We start from the raw sequence: 16,756 nt of genomic DNA on the forward strand, positions 1-16,756 counted from the left end.
ATTGTACCCTGGTGCTTACAGTTGATTCCAGACGTCTGTGTGGGGAGGAAAAATCTGGTGGAGTTCTTTGTACGAGTTTTTTCAATTTCCATCATTCCTAATAATTTGACCAACTGTTTTGCGATATATTTGTCAATTCGATTTCTCATTCCGTAGGTATTAGTAACTGGAATTTCCATTCAGACAATGACAGGAGACAATACATTTGGACTGAGCCATAATGGAATATGACGGGTAGGCTATCTGCATAAAAACAGTTTCTCCTTAAGACGACCAGAGCTCCCCCCTGAGTCAAGTTCAGGAATTTTTTCCACGCCACGATTTGTCTTGCATAAATTATGTTCATGACGTAGTGTAAAGGCCAATTTTATATGAAATTGGACGGACTTTTCCACGGAAACCGGCGTTTTAGTGCATAGTTCACGGTATTTAGAGTTCGCCTGAATAGTGGGTAACTGAATTGGCGTTATTAAATATTAAGAAGAGTAGGTTTAAAACGCTGCCCTCGTTATCAATGCAAATACCTCTTTTGTGTTTTGTCGTAGCGAGTCCGGACTGCAAGCTGTGAGATGAATGTTTAATTTTTCGTCTCTCCACGAACATTGACAGAAAAGGGGAAGTAAAACCTATAAAACTGACAAGTCCTCGGTAAGTTCTTCATCTGATTCTTAAAACGAGACATATATGCATTTTCAAACGCAAACGCACAAAATACTTATTGGTTAATATGCAATTGTATTAATTAGCATAATTTATATATTTATGATAAAGAGTGGGGAAATCTATCAAATGTAGGGCTTCGCGTGGTGCACTGTGTGTGTGTGTGTATGTAGGCTATGTATGAAGTACTGTCCTGAAATGAGTACTATTATTGGGTCGTAACAGTTTTAGGAGGGGTGGGTAGTCTTTCTAGAGTTCGGAATGCATTGCAAGGAAGGGAGTAGCGCTGTTTGCACAAACAGAGCAACGTATTTCGTGCGTTAAAACTCAGGACTTGTTACCGATCGATGATGATGCATATTCAGTATTAGCGATTGAAATGATATGGTACGGGGCCTTAGCAATGGAACGCGTTAGAGTCGATAGGAAACACAGTCCACGGCCCTGGAACGTAGCTCTTTTTACGACTGACATTTTTTCATTGCGATTTACATATTGAAATATTTTATTGTCTGATTAGCTACACAATATATCGTAGCTTTAGTTAGATTTCTTTGGCATAGCTGTGATAAAATTTCCACATATCTTCCTCAATCAACATTTTGTTCACGTTTCTATGAACGAATATATACCGACATGAATTATGCATCGAAGCTTTTGCGATTATATGCGTTATGTAAAGATTTGCTGGTCGAAATTGGAAAAAACATATCTGGTTGTCTAGGTTTTGAATTATAGCCTAATAAGTAATAACAAGTAATTCACGCCAAATAGGTGATCTGTCCATCAACATATTTGAAGCATGCTTTTCAGAAAGTCTTTTTGTTCAAATAATTAAGTGCCTAAAAAAATTAGTCTCGTAAATGTATAGGATGCCTTTAAATCACCACAGTGGTTTTCTTAGGACAATTTTGTTTTTTTAAAAAGCAGAGAACATGATATCTTCCCAGTTTTAATTCTTGTGTCTGACTGTGTGCACCAATTTTGTTGGTGTTTTATCTGCAAGGTGTTCTACTATGGTTAATCTTCATCTTACAGTTCCCACTATGGTAAACACAATTGCACAAATTGATTTATTCACTAGTCTCTGGGCACTAGGGGTTGAAGGAGGGGGCGGTATAGCCAAACTTGACCAGGGGTGAACAGCTCCAGGCCTGGAGGGCCAGACCGCATGCTGGTTTTTGTTCCAACCAATTATTAGCTTTCTCGCAGCTCTATAAACTACACTGGTTCACTTCTGCACTTCAATACAGTAAAATCTTCAGGATACACCAGCCGTTATTGGATGTAACTGGTGCTTATACAAATGTCAGATCAAGATATGGTTGAGCTGATTAAAAAATTAAGAGTTCTTAACTGCTCTTACTTTGATATTTATAAGCACTATAACAACCAGGCTCAACCTTCTAATGAATACTTAATGACCTCTGTTGATAGAAGGAAAGATCATATGGACCCCTATCTGTCTAGGTGAATTGGTGTCCTGGTTCTTTATTCAGGAATCAGCCATTGTGTCATCTGGTAGTAGCCTGGAGCACATTGTTCAGCAGGTCTGTTGCTGAGTGGTCTCACCTGTAGTGCGGAGGGTTGAATTAAGGTTACTCTAGACCTGTCCACATACCTGCAAAGTGAAATGGTCTTCTCATGCTATACAGCTAATGAATCTGAATTTTTTTTGCCTGAAGTTGCTACTAGACGTCATATGTGTTTGGAACGATAGATACTATTTCCATATGTGTCACAATGATAAACATGTTTAAATATGTATTAAATATATATTTAAAATAACTGTTTAAATATGTAAACATATGAGTTGGAAATATCAGTGTGACCTACGGCACACTGACTTTTGCTGTGGAGTTATTTGCAAACAGCTTGTATCCACCTACGATACAGGTTTCTCTGGACTTGGTCTATGGAGCCTTGCAGAAATGGCATGAATGCATAACACACAGCCCTCCTGGAGCTGGAATTAACACTTGGTTCAATAATAGCATGGAAAATACTTTGTTTAAATCATGACCAGTGTGAATTATAATAGAGTTACATCATTAAAGTTTTGAAATTAAATTAAATCAATTAATTTACTGCCATCCATATAAATTCTACAAGGATGAAGTGACATGCCTTTGGTAGTAGAATGTTTTCAATAGCTTCCTGTGATTGATAGAATTATTGGAGGAGTTGTGATAGACAGAGAGTAAACTAGGATTGATTAACAGGGAGATAATGAACTGAAGGGGCAGCATTGGATATGGAGACAATGAGCAGTGGACAGAGAGATAATGAACTGAAGGAGCAGTGTTGGATATGGAGAGAATGAGCAGCAGATAGAGAGATAATGAACTGAGGGGCAGTGTTGGATATGGAGACAATGAGCAGCGGATAGAGAGATAGTGAACTGAAGGAGCAGTGTTGGATATGGAGAGAATGAGCAGCAGATAGAGAGATAATGAACTGAGGGGCAGTGTTGGATATGGAGACAATGAGCAGCGGATAGAGAGAGAGTGAACTGAAGGAGCAGTGTTGGATATGGAGAGAATGAGCAGTGGACAGGTAGATAATGAACTGAAGGGGCAGTGTTGGATATGGAGAGAATGAGCGGTGGATAGAGAGATAATGAACTGAAAGGGGTAGTGTTCTATAGAGGGAGAAATAGAGCAAGCTGTAGGAACAGCGATGAAAAGAAGTCTAAATGATTAGTGCATAGAGAAAACAGAGGCATCAGTGAAGGAGAGAGAGAAAGATGTAACTGAAGCAGCAGTGATAGATAGATGGAGGAACAGTGACCTCACGTGATGGACAGTGGCTATCAACAGTTGGCGACTCTGTCAGGATTGGTTTTCCTTGGGGGAGCCGAAGCACTCCTTAAACAAGTCATTATAGAAGGACAGAAGGAGGAGGATTGCAGAGAATGCAGCTGGCGGGCAGGTGGACAGCTGGTTCCTCCACTTTGGAGGTCTGCAGAGAATGAGCTGAGAATGGGCGTCGCTGAGCAGTCACACAGGACAGGTGTAACACATGATAGGAGGCTTCCTAGTTGGTTGGTGTTTATGTTTATCTTGTAGTATTACATATCATTATATTCTAACCCCCCCACCAGAAAAAAAACAAGCATGGATTAGGCTATGACTTTTTGCTCCACTGTTACAGTTATAATTATGTTGATAAGCTGCTTATTGAGTGAGTGTGTGAGAAATAAAAGTTGTTAGTTTATGTGTGAGTGAGGGAAGGAGGTAAGAACGAGTCTGCGGGTGAGTTATGGAATGAATTTCTGAGTGAGTAAGTGAATGAGTGAGTGCTTTTGGCTATCAAAGCAGGTTGGTTTTTATCTTATGTGCCCCCCTCCCCCAGTATGTTGGAGTAGGATCTGGGTGTTGCCGGTGGCCATGGACCAAGAGGGGCTCTCGTCCGGTGATGCTCCCCTCACCGTTAATGAACAGGTACCACTCTGCACCTGCTCACTTTTGCTCTCTCATCCTCCCACCTTCTTTTTCATGTCCACACTTTATGGTACCATCTTACCTTACCTGACCTTCCACTTCTCAGTTCTTTTTAATATGTCCACGTAACTTCTCATTTTTTTAAAGATTGACCTTCAAAAATAACAGAATGCCTAAATAAGTAGAATAGGAGTCATTGATATAATATTATTTTTTCAATTTTGAGAGTTGCAGAAGATTGTGAATGTGGTCTCACTCTCGGCTAAAAAGCAGTGTGAGATGTTGGGGGTGGGCCTTGCAGAAGACGTTGCTCACTCATTGGCTGGTGCCGTCATTGCTGCAGTGTGCTGACACCTTGTGCTTGTTCTGTCTTCACTCCGTCTGTCTCATGTGTGCTAATGTTTGCCTGGCTTCCCTGTTCTCCTTGCTGCTCGCTGTCTCACTGCAGGAGATGTTTTTTTCAGCCATTAGATTCCTGCCCTTTGAAATTCCCTACCAGAGATGAGCAGGTATGCACCCTTTCTCTCCCCCCTCCCCCCTTTCTCTCACTGCTCACCTGGGGGGTCCCTTCTTTTCTCCTCATTCCTTAATGACATCAATTTTTTTTAAAAATAAAACGTCTCTCCAAAGGATTTGTCACAGCAATTAAAAGCAATCTTTTTGCGGATTACAATAACTGATTATTGACTAATTTCAAAAGGGGCATGTAGTAACAGGACTATTAGTAAGGCCTGTTAAACTGAGAACAATAGCAATGGTAATGTTTTAATTATAGTTTAATTGGAAAGATAATTTATAGAAGACGTTTTGAATCTTATCTGAAGTTATGCCAAAATCTTAATTTATCACTGGCTGTTACCTCTGCTGATTCATATTTAAGATTTTTTAAATGCACATTACCTGTTCAATAATGAACTGTTAGAGTAAAATACAAATTGTTCCAGGGTAGAGAGCAAGATGGGCTTTGGATTAGCTGAGTGAAGGTAGTTAAGAATCCTGTAACTTCAGCTATAGGTGTCTATCCTTACCACCTATGGATTGCTATGTGGATAGTGTTACATGTTGCTTGCTAAATGGCTGTCTAGCAGCATATTGAGCTAGGAAGCTAGCTTTAGAAGCTAGCTAGGGATCTTTGTGTCCAAGAGAATTTCTCCACTCATTTCAAGCCCAGTTCCATTTTTCTGTATTTTGGTCTATATTGTACTCTGCTTGGTGCTCTGCTTGCCACTTTTTTTAAACATCTCTGTCACAACATTCTTTCCCGTGGTGGAATTCTATGCTTTTACCTCTTTGAATCTGTTACTAGAGACCCTGGATCTTGGTTACCTTTACGTCCTCCTCCTTCCATTCAGGATTCTTCATTAGTAACTGCTCAGTGGGTGGTGTGTCCGACATGCTGAACACGTGGGCGTGGCTGTGCCTAGCATTCACACATCTTTCACTGATTTATGTCAGATGACATCATGCCCTGCAACTAAAGTGACCCTGCTGTGGCAGCACTTTCAAAACAGAGCACTGTGCACTAGAAATAAAGATATATCTTTTGCCATCAGTGAAAACAAGCAAGGATAAAACTCCAAGATGCTCACGCACATGCACATGCACACGCACACGCAAACGCAGACACACACACAGACAAGTCCATCTAATGCAATCAACATGGAGCATTAACATTAATTATCCTAAGGCACTGTGCTCACAGATTGACTGTTCCACAATCATTAATATGAGCAAATCTTAAATTCAATCTGTATTCCAAAAACTGTTTGAGTATAGGTGTTATATTTAAGTCCAAGTCCACTACCACAGTAAGAAATGTGCACAGAATCCAGAAATAATTGGTTTTCTAATGTGCGTGTATAGGATTCTTACATGGCAAAACATCAATCAAATTTTAAATATTGCTTTTTAAGATTTCAGTGGTTCAGTGGCTGAAATTGGGAGAAAGGCCTGAACTGGACAGTCATGTTTGGTCAGACAGGTTAGGTAACAGTCTGCTTTGTAAATCTGAGATTATTTTAAAGGGGTGGTGTTCCAGCACTGTTCCTGTTAACCTGCTGCTGTGCCAAATAGAATGTACAGTTGAAACAGAATGTTGAACGGGCTTGTATATTAATTTGCTAGGTGACACGGCCACTTTGCTGGAAAGCTGGAGTGCAAGTCTAGGGGATTAATCTGCCGCTAGCTAAATAAACCAAGCCGCGTATTATGTGGTTGCTGACATGTCCCCCTGGGCAGGCTTGCTTAAGGAAGTAAAAGCTGTCCGAGTTGGCCGCATTACAGACTGGTTCAGACAGGCTTCAGCAGCAATGGAGACTCAGTTTATCTGAGAGTCAAGTGTCAGGCTGCAGCCTTATCAGAGATGTGATGGTTGTCTCACCTGATCGCACAAAAATGAAATAATTGCTTTGTCGTAACCTCCATACAGGCTTTAGGATGAGCTGTCCAGTAATTGCTTGCCGTTGCTGCGCAGGCCAGCTACACAACGTGCGCCATTCGTTCCGCCTCTTACTCTTAACAGCCCGGCTTCCTGTTCTCATGAGGACCGAGGCTGCCATTACTGCTGCTGCAGTGCAGAAATGCCCTTGAAGCACAGGTCTACAGTTAGGAACAAAAACTATACAGCGCAAAATGAAACCATATATAACAATAACTATATAAACTATATATAGCGCAAAATGAAATACAAACTCAGATCAAACAATAAGAAGGAAGCACATGAGAATATGATAAAAGAGGCTCTTTGTTACCTTAGTCAGCTAACAGATTGATTCTTTGTGCAGCTAAGCATGCAGCCCAGAGTCTAGACTGTGTCTTGCCCACGCTAGCATTAACTAATTGGACATAGCATCTCCCAGCTAGGGAGGGTTTCAGTAAACAGGGTTGTAGTTTTTGTGGATTTTTAACAAAATGGAAGAGACCAGGTTTTGATCTTGGAAAGAGTGAGGACATATTAATAACCTTTGTTTAAACATAAATTATGTGTAGCTTTGAGAATAATACTGGGTGTTTCCATTCGGCTCTGGAGATCCCACGCAATTGCTGCATTTTCACTGTCGATTCTCCTTGATTTCCGATTGCGGTTGATGGGGTCTCATCCTGTTGCACCTCGTCTAGGTGATTGTGATGCCTGGCCAGGAGACAATCCGTGTGCTGGAGGTGGAGGTGGACGCATCCCTTCCCGCTTTGGGTTCCATTGGGAACCCTGAGCCGCAGGGTGAAGACAGCCCCCGAGCAGAGCCTGCTGAAGGGAGCGATCAGGACACAAACCCAACAAACCCAAGTAGCACCAGGATTGCAGGTAAATTACACTCTAGTGCCCTGCATGGGACTACTGTATGTTCATAATCCTTCTCCAGTCCACACCCACAGCATTGTGACCACTGCCATCCCGATGACCCGATCCTACCAAGAGTCTGGTCACTTCCTTCACCAAGATTCTGGTCACTCCCATCACCAAGATTCTGACCACTCCCAAGGAAGTGAGGAAAGGACGCAAGGACTGAAGAATCGAGGAAACGTGTATTAGGAAAATGGAACATTCTTGTTCAGTCAATTGTCAGTTCAAAGTCATGTTAATTACAGGCATACTAAATGGGGTCAGTCATTTATACGTTGCACACGTTCCAAAAAAATACTTCTGCTAAGGATGCACTACTGTTAATTGCTACTGTTAACTCAAACATTATTTGGGAGCCTACAAGTTCCTCACTCCTAGTTTCTTTAAGGAAGTGAATGGGCACATAGTTATGCATGCTTAACCTTGTACCCAATAAAGCGGTAGGTATGCCAAAATGACACCTGAACCAGAAACAGATTGTTCTCCCCGTGCTCGCGTGGGTTTAGGAAGTTAGGTATACTCTTGCCATTGCCCTTGACCCAGGCACTGGCCTCAGGACTGGAGTTGGTCTCTAGGTGCTGCACAGTGTGATTGCCGACTGCTCCTGAGTACCCAGCATGGGTCAAATGCAGAGGACAAATTACGGGGTTCAATAAAGTATATCTTACCTTGTCCTGTGTTCCAAAGACGCAGCATTCCACGGGCTAGCGCAACCACTGTAATGGCTTGGTGTGCCGTAAGAATAAGCCTTGTTGTACTGAGGTCTAACCTGCTTACTTATTGTCCAACGTGTGTGTGTGTGTGTGTGTGTGTGTGTGTGTGTGTGTGTGTGTGTGTGTATGCTGCAGTGGTTGGGATTGGTTGTGTGTGTCTGCATGGGTGAGTGAGGGGGGGCGGGGGTTGTTAATGTGGTGTTAAAAACCCTGTTTCTGACACTTACGAACTGCTACCAAGTGTGCTGCGTTTCAGTTTGTGTCAGAATCAATCAATGAATTAAGTACTTGTTTACTTGATTAATTATGTGACTAATGTAGGTCATTGATCAGCTAAGGACTCAACACACTTTGTTTCCAAGGCCTAAACTGGCTACACTGAAGGGAAACTACAAAAACACACTAATTTACAGGCCCTCAAGGACTTGAGTTTGACAGCCCTGTTCTGGGACTTAGCCATTTGTTTTGTTGCGGTGTAATATAATATGGGTGCACTGGCGCATTTAGCAGAGGAAAACTCAATAAATCAGGGTTCTTTCCTTGTCCTCCCATGCATGGTGCAGAAGCGGCTGTGGAGGTGCTGGCCCCAGTGGTGCAGATGGTGGCCTCTTCAGCCCCAAACAGCATGGCTCTGTCCCAATCCCAATCACCAGTGCCCATTACAGTGCAGGCCAGCCCACAGGTGAGGCCCATGGCAATCACACACAAACATGCAAACAAACAGAAATACACACATACACACACACACACAGAAACACACAAACGGAGAAATACGCACACACACACACACACACACACACAGAAACACACAAACAGAGAAATACACACACGCGCACACACAAAGACACACACACACACCAATGACACTTGCTTCTGGCCCCTGGCCCTGTGTCAGTCACTATCAACCTGATAATAATCCCTTTTTGGTCATTGAACACCTGGCTTCTGCCTAAACTGGCATTAAGCAAATGGTAAGTAATGCTGAATAGCTGTGTTTCTTCAGCAGGTGAGGTGGTTTGGAAGTGGTTGTTGGTGGTTGGACAGAAGGGGTTGAGAGACTTTAGTGTGTCTTAAGGGGGAGAAAGCAGTGAGAGAGAGGAGATAGGAAGGGGTGTGGGCTGACTGATTGCAGACTACTGAGAGGAACAGGCAGGATTGTGGAGGATTGTGCGATCTTGAAGTCGCTGATGCCGGCAACTTTTAAATCAACGTGAAGGCTGTGAAGCCATCTGTACTGAGGGTAGACAGGGGATTGAGGGGGAGGGTGAAGGTTGAAGAGTGAAGAGAAGACAGAGAATAGGGCTGCCATTTTTCTCTGTTGGCCGTCCTCTCCCCATCCGAAAACTTCCCGTCTCTCCCTTCCTCACGCACCCCGCCCTCTCTCCTTGTGCCCCAGATTCTGACGCCGGACGCCCTGACGGCGCTGATTTCGGGGCTGGTGGCCCCGCCCGGGTCTGTGGGACAGCCGCTCCTCATCCCCCTCAGCGTGGCGGGGTCCGTCGGCGGCCAGGGGGGGCTGGCTGTGTTCACCTTCCCGACGGCCTCCGTCGCGGCCTTCTCGGGCCTCACTGCGGCGACCCCGCCGGGGAGCGTCCTGAAGCTGCCCTTCGGTGGCCTGCAGGGTGAGACGGCTGCCCCTCCTCATATTAACGTGGTCCGCTTCTTCTCTGCTTGTCCTTTGGCCTTATCACCCAGCTTTTATTTCTGTCCTCACTTCATATGAATGTTTTCATGTGCTAGTCATGTGATGATAGGAATTGCTTCTGTTATGATGTCTTCATGCCACCATTTGTTTGCCTTTTTCAAAATAGTACTGTCACATGCCCGGTGTGACACCCCTGGGGGGGAGATCCAGCTGTTCCGGGAGTGCACCTTTGGTTGCCGCATGGAGAGATAGAAAGGGCACCCACGCCAACACGAAAACAAATAAACAAACACCCTAACCCTTCCTCTTCATAGGTTCCAGGCAAAAACAATAAACGAAATGAATGGACTAAAATAACAAAGACGAAAGAAAGAAAAACTGAACGGCAGCTTTTCAGCTCTTCGCTCATAGCTTGCCAGCTTTTCAGCTGACCAACTCCTCCAGCTTTTCAGCTGACCAACTCCTCCAGCTTTTCAGCTGACCAACTCCTCCAGCTTTTCAGCTGACCAACTCCTCCAGCTTTTCAGCTGACCAACTCCTCCAGCTTTTCAGCTGACCAACACCTCCAGCTTTTCAGCTGACCAACTCCTCCAGCTTTTCAGCTGACCAACTCCTCCAGCTTTTCAGCTGACCAACACCTCCAGCTTTTCAGTGGCGGGTTTTCTTTCTTGTTGTGCTGGGACAAACAAGTCAAAAATCTGCCCTCTCGGTGTGTACTCCTGGTTTTGGCCGTGAACTGTGGAGAGGAACACACCTTTAAGCACCTGGGCTGATTAGTTAACACACCCCAGGTGCGTGTGCTCTCTTCAGCAGTCGGAGTTGCCAAGACTAATCTGTCCAATGCGATATGTACATATTCTGTTTTTTGGTGCATATCCTGAAATGAATAAGGAAACTACACGTTTACTGTGTCACCATGTGTATTTACTTTTCACCCTTTTTGTTTTTGAAACACAGCCAACTTGTATATATGTCCTTTTTGTGTTTCGTGTGATAGCTATACCTCATGTAGACCTCTGAAGGTTTTTATGTTATGTTTTCTCCAATAAAGGTGTTTGGGGGCATTTAATACATTGTGTGGGTATCTCTTTATTCTCAACTGCCCCTCCTTACTATGTGTGTAGCGAAGCCCCGTGAAACAGCCTGCTCATTTTTAAACCCATGGTAAAGCATTAAGGTGTGAGTACTGCTAGGGCGTAATTAGCTTGACATGGACGATCAGTAGTTCCACGTTGTGTACAGGTAGCAAAATTATAATGTGCTTTTGTGTGCCTGTCTCTGTCTTCCCAGCTGCTACTCTGCTGAACACAGTCCAGCCCCAGCTCCACACAGCTTCGCAGACGGTTGTCCAGCCCCAGCTCCACACAGCTGCGCAGACGGTTTTCCAGCCTCAGCTCCACACAGCTGCACAGACTATCCTACAGCCACAGATGGTGCAGACGGCTGCGCAGACTGTCCTACAGCCGCAGATGGTGCAGACGGCTGCGCAGACTATCCTACAGCCGCAGATGGTGCAGACGGCTGCGCAGACTGTCCTACAGCCACAAATGGTGCAGACGGCTGCACAGACTGTCCTACAGCCGCAGATGGTGCAGGCGGCTGTGCAGACTGTCCTACAGCCGCAGATGGTACAGACGGCTGCGCAGACACCAGCTGCCTCGGCTGCTTCAGCTGTAGACAGGGCCCCGGAACCGAATTCATCTGTGGCAACGCTGCAGACAGCAGGGCTGTCCTTCAACCCTGCCATTGTAAGCCTTTGTCTGTGAGAATGTGAGTTTATAGTGTCTAAGAGAGCTTCTGTTTTATGTATTTACATGTATGTAATTACATGCACCTTTTACATAAAGGCAGAAAATACGTAATAATAATAATCAATAATAGTGAAACATTTTTATATTTTACTTTTTTATACTTTTTATATTTTAAAATATATTTATTAAACTGTATTACAAGAGTATATGAGAGATAAAGCAATATTGATGAAGTATTTGTAAAAATATAAAGACTAAGGTGTCCCTGACATAAAATTTGGGGCCCTTTTTTGTGGCTAGTAATGCAGAATTTACAATGTGCATGTATGTGTTTGCATTTTATAGTCTTTTCATGTGTGTGAGATTTTCAGGCTGTTTGTGGTGTCTCTCTTTCTCACCGTCTCAGTTCAGCGTGGCGCCTCTGGGGGAGCAGCCCCAGTTCATCAGCTCGCTGACGACCACGCCCATCTTCACCAGCACCGTCTCCGGCGTGGCGGGGCTGGCCAGCCAGATCATCACTAATGCGCAGGGCCAGGTGGGCTGGGCCACTGGGACGCCACCGGCACATTTCAGGTGCGCCTCTGCCTTTCGCGTCCGCCCCCCCCTCACCTCCCGGCTTGTGTGTTCCAGGTGATCGGCGCTTTTCCCCTTCTGGTGAACCCCCTCTCCCTGACGGGCGGCCCGGCTGCCGCGCCCACCCCGCCCGCCCCGGGTCTGCAGGTCCAAAATGTCACCCCCCAGCTGGTCCTGAATGCCCAGGGTCAGATAATCAGCATCGGTAATGGAGTGGCCACCACGATGGCCTCTGCCTTCCCCAAGCCCACCGTGCCAGCAGCACCTGCTAAGTCCCACGCTCAGGTACTCAGGGCCCTCAAGGTCTGCACCTGAGTGAGAGCCTGATTGTGCTTCTGCGTCTGCTCCACTGTCTCTGTAATACAGATCCCCAGATTGCTTTTCTGTTTGTGTATGTGTTACTGTCCCTGTATTGCACATCCCCTGATATTGTTTTCCATTTGTGTGTATTACTGTCCTCATATTGCATATTCCCAGATGCTATTTTTTTGTATGTGTATGACTGTCCCCATAATGAATGTCACCCGATTCCTCTTCTCTATTTGTGTGTGTACAGCTAAGTCTGACTTTTGATTTCTAGTATCGAGTATCTAGTATCTAAGTATCTTACCATGCAGACATAGTTTGCCATGTCTTTCCCTGTAGGGTCCGGGGGTGGCGGGGTTGGCGGGGGTGGCGGTGACCCAGTCCGCCGTGGTCATTGCCCCTCAGCCCTCTGCTGTGAAGACGGTCTCGTGCCTGTCCTCCCCTGTCTCTCTCAACCTAGTGGACTCTCCCACTGTGGGCCAGCTTGTCAGCAGTATGTGGGCTGTTCCATTCCTCCACACGTGTGTTGATTGGTATTCCATGTTACTGCTGTAGTTTGTTTCTCTTTTTCCTCATTTTTCCAACCCAATCCCAACCATAGGCTTGTGCCGTTGATGAGACAAGCCTATGGTTGGAAGCAGCAGGACAGTGAACACATGCATCCTCCTAAAACCTTGATGACTGCCAGATGCTTGTTTCTCCACTTAGACAATGTTGGCAGGACATAGCATGGGCTTATAAATAAATCAAATCAAAATGAAATGATTGGCTATTAGATGTGTAATGTTGAGAGATGACTCCATACTATTGAGATAATTGTAAATGCTGTCATGTTTGCTCCATGGTTTCTCTTGGTAGCTGAATGTCTGAAAAAGTGCCACTATACTGCAGTATGTATACATACTGTACAGCATACAACTGTTTAATGATATTTACATTGATATGGATAGTGATGGAAAGTAATATCTCAAGACAGTGGAGAGACAAACACATTTTCTTTCATTTCTTTCTTTTCTTGTTTTTTGATGTGAATTCATTTTCTTGTGGCTGTTGAACAATTCAGCAACAATGTTGAAGTTGGCAACGCTGTTTGGGGGCCGCTATTGGCCATGTAGTACATTCATACTGTATAGTCCCATAGTATAAATATATATAGGCATGTTAGACTTTCTTTCGGCAATGGGATTGGGTTTCTTCGTTGAGCGCTTATCCTTTTCATTAGGGCACATGTATCTTGTGTTTATTTTAAATAAACAACATGAGTTAGAGAATACAACATGATATGTGCTAACATAGGTGTGTTCCATTGTTCCTGAGAACCCCAACATGCAGCCACTGAAGAGGATGGTATTAACCTAGAGGAAATACGAGAATTTGCCAAGGGATTCAAGATCCGCAGGCTTTCCCTGGGACTGACACAGACACAAGTAGGCCAGGCGCTCACTGCCACACAGGGTCCCGCTTACAGCCAGTCTGCCATCTGCAGGTGAGGTCCCCCTGTCTGTCTGGAGGAGACACTACAGTTTTAAGTTAATCAAATTCGAGGCCAAGTTTATAGTAATTATTTTCGACAATTGTGATTCTAATGTAATGATTACATTTCCATATAATGATTTAATTTTTTGAGAATGAAATACCTGCACAGTTTTTGAACAGTAAATTTGTAATATTTGTGATCAATTGAATAAGAGTTCTTGGAATTGTGTAGATATGTATTTAATATGAAATTTGAAATACATACATATGAAATTTCGGCTAGATTTGGCTAAATTGTCCTCTGTCAGTTCAGATGGGCAAACGCTAACAACATTAACAGGGCAAACGCATGTATCCCCTTCCATTCACTCTATAGTCCACCAGCTGAGTGGTGCTGGGATTGTGCCAGAGGGTGGCACAACTGATATCTGGAGCAGGCAGACTGTAGGTGCCAGAGTGATAAGACCAGGCATTGAGGCTAGGAGTAGCATTAAGACTGAAACCTCTCTGGGCAAATGCTGTGGCCAATTACATTTCACCCCTGTGGGACTCCTGGCCAATAGGCTCTGGTGCAGTCTGAATAAACGTATGTAGTTTAAATGAACGGTGCTACACCCGCTCGTTAGAACATAAGATGAATTTATTATTAAAAATATGATGTTGCACAACACCGGCTTTCATCAGATTACAACTTAAAAGAAATAATCACACATATACACAGCATGAATCCAGAATCAGTTGGTGAGAGTGATGGTAAAAACAACAGGCCTTCTTGATAGAATGACACAGACACACTGATTGGACAGTTCAGAGACAGAGATGGAGCAAGCACCAGTAGGATGTAACATATGTTTTCCTCTCATCCAGACTAAAATACTCGTAATGCCCACTTATTACAGTGAAGATAAAGGTAATGAACAGGTTTGCATGGTTTGATCAGAGGGCAGCAGGTCTCACTGTCCCTCTGCTCCTCCGGGGGAGCCTGCCGCAGGTTCGAGAAGCTGGACATCACGCCCAAGAGCGCGCAGAAGCTGAAGCCGGTCCTGGAGAGGTGGCTGGTGGAGGCGGAGCTGTGGAACCAGAAGGGACAGCAGAACCTGATGGAGTTTGTGGGCGGGGAGCCGTCCAAAAAGCGCAAGAGGCGCACCAGCTTCACCCCGCAGGCCATCGAGGCGCTCAACGCCTGCTTCGAGAAGAACGCCCTGCCCACGGGTCAGGAGATCACCGAGATCGCCAAGGAGCTCAGCTACGACCGCGAGGTGGTCCGCGTCTGGTTCTGCAACCGGCGCCAGACGCTGAAGAACACCAGCAAGCTGAACGTCTTTACGGTGCAGTGATCGGACCCGGTTCGAGTACTTATTTTTAAATACTCTGAGCCTTTTGACACTGTTAAAGTTCTTGCACATTTCTGCAAATTTTAAAGGAAACATCTGTCTTCAGTTAAAAACATTCTACTTTCATATGATTGGACGTTTTGTTAAGACACATGTACCATTGGAAATTCTTGGGGGTCTGCAAGTGTTTTGTCACATTATATAGGCATCTAGTTGATTTTGTTCATGAGGCTGGTTAAATGAAGGAATTGTGCAGTCAGTCCTCTGTAGTAAAGTAACTGTAAGCACCAGGGAGTGGAACTGCTCTAGCCCTTTCTGCTCTAGATTTGTTTGACATTTTCAAATGCTGTTCTGTCTCTAGTAATTATCCCTCCCTTAATGGATCATGGGACTGTGAACCTCCAGTAAACACTTCTGATTCCAGTTGCACAGTGTGTACATCACATTGGACAATCACACGTTAAAGATGTATTCGGTGTAAGGTGTGGTCTGCTGCAAGGCCTGGTGTTCCACAGGGAAGTTGTTGATTAAATATCCATTTTAATCATCCATATAAATTATCCATGCTGATCAAGGGTCCATTAAATATGAACAAATAAGGCCTGGAGAAGATGTCATAATCTCCATGCGTTCTACATCTTCATGTAGAAAAATGCTGAATGTGTTGGCTGACATGCATCCTCCAAAGCTGCTCAAAGTATAGTATTCTGGGGGAGAAAGAAAATCTGAGGCATGGTCCCATATATTTAGCGCCCACTGTCACAGTGACAGAACTGGTTTCTCCTCTTTTGCGGTGGCTTGAGTAGAGTGAATGAAGCAATACAGACTAGTGGCCAGTGTACCGTGTAAATGTCCTACAGAATCGTGCCAATGAAAACACGACTTCAAAGGATTAAGGGGGTGTGACATTGTAAACATTGTGTACAAGATATACTTGTAGCTTTTCCCTTTAAATTAATTGTGTGAAAGGACTTTTTGAAAAAAGCAATTATTGTGTTATTTTCATTTTTGCATGCTCGTTTACTAATTCTGTGTCCTCTAGGTTCTCCTTTGACCCAAAATAAGTTTTGGCCATGGGGACACAAGAATTAGGAATGGCAAAAAATATGTTGTTTAGGTTCAGGAGCAGGTGTAAAAAAGAGGTGTTCAAATGTCTGCTCACATAAGTCAGCTTGCTCATCACACCCTGGCTCTCACTCATTGGTTGAAAAGATTGTTACTGGTGGCTGCGATATCATAAGGAGGTATCACAAAGTGTTATTGTTCTCACTTATGTATGTCCTGTAAGGGCTTATGGATCAATGTTTTAATTAGTACTTTGCAGTTTGTTGTGTCGGAAGCGTGTGAATCATGGGCGTGTCTTTCCTTTAAGCTGCATAATTTCCTGCTGGGTGTTCTGCGTGAAGAATGATGGACATTTATATAACGATAAGTGTTTGATTTCTGCTTGCTGGATTACAGCTTTAGCTCAGAAGCGCTGAGGATCAATGGGGAGACAGACCGTGGCAGTATAGT

General features: G+C 44.2%; 1 protein-coding gene across 2 annotated transcripts; it reads left to right on the forward strand.

Moving 5' to 3' along the window:
• The first annotated feature begins 339 nt into the window (after positions 1 to 339).
• On the forward strand, positions 340 to 16,397 carry LOC118210821 (POU domain, class 6, transcription factor 1-like). Of its 2 annotated transcripts, XM_035387273.1 has the most exons (13): positions 365 to 447; positions 546 to 648; positions 4,015 to 4,103; positions 4,568 to 4,612; positions 7,221 to 7,404; positions 8,720 to 8,838; positions 9,553 to 9,778; positions 11,092 to 11,549; positions 11,959 to 12,087; positions 12,183 to 12,410; positions 12,771 to 12,924; positions 13,749 to 13,917; positions 14,899 to 16,397. In XM_035387273.1, the coding sequence occupies exons 3-13, from the start codon at positions 4,050 to 4,052 to the stop codon at positions 15,242 to 15,244; spliced, it is 2,112 nt and encodes a 703-aa protein (XP_035243164.1). In that variant the 5' UTR covers positions 365 to 447; positions 546 to 648; positions 4,015 to 4,049; the 3' UTR covers positions 15,245 to 16,397. The 2 variants fall into 2 exon arrangements, with proteins under 2 accessions (XP_035243165.1, XP_035243164.1); XM_035387274.1 differs by lacking the exon at positions 4,568 to 4,612 and having other exon boundaries at positions 340 to 648.
• Positions 16,398 to 16,756: the final 359 nt, after the last annotated feature.

The sequence above is a fragment of the Anguilla anguilla genome, chromosome 13 (assembly GCF_013347855.1).
Source record: "Anguilla anguilla isolate fAngAng1 chromosome 13, fAngAng1.pri, whole genome shotgun sequence".
Taxonomy (NCBI): Eukaryota; Metazoa; Chordata; class Actinopteri; order Anguilliformes; family Anguillidae; genus Anguilla; species Anguilla anguilla.

What these genes read in the sequence shown, in the direction of transcription:
- LOC118210821 (XM_035387273.1), top strand. Translation starts at nt 4,050, where the DNA reads ATGGACCAAGAGGGGCTCTCGTCCGGTGATGCTCCCCTCACCGTTAAT. An exon ending in CAGTGCAGGCCAGCCCACAG is followed by an intron (nt 8,839 to 9,552) that starts GTGAGGCCCATG and finishes CTTGTGCCCCAG; the next exon opens with ATTCTGACGCCGGACGCCCT. An exon ending in AGCCAGTCTGCCATCTGCAG is followed by an intron (nt 13,918 to 14,898) that starts GTGAGGTCCCCC and finishes AGCCTGCCGCAG; the next exon opens with GTTCGAGAAGCTGGACATCA.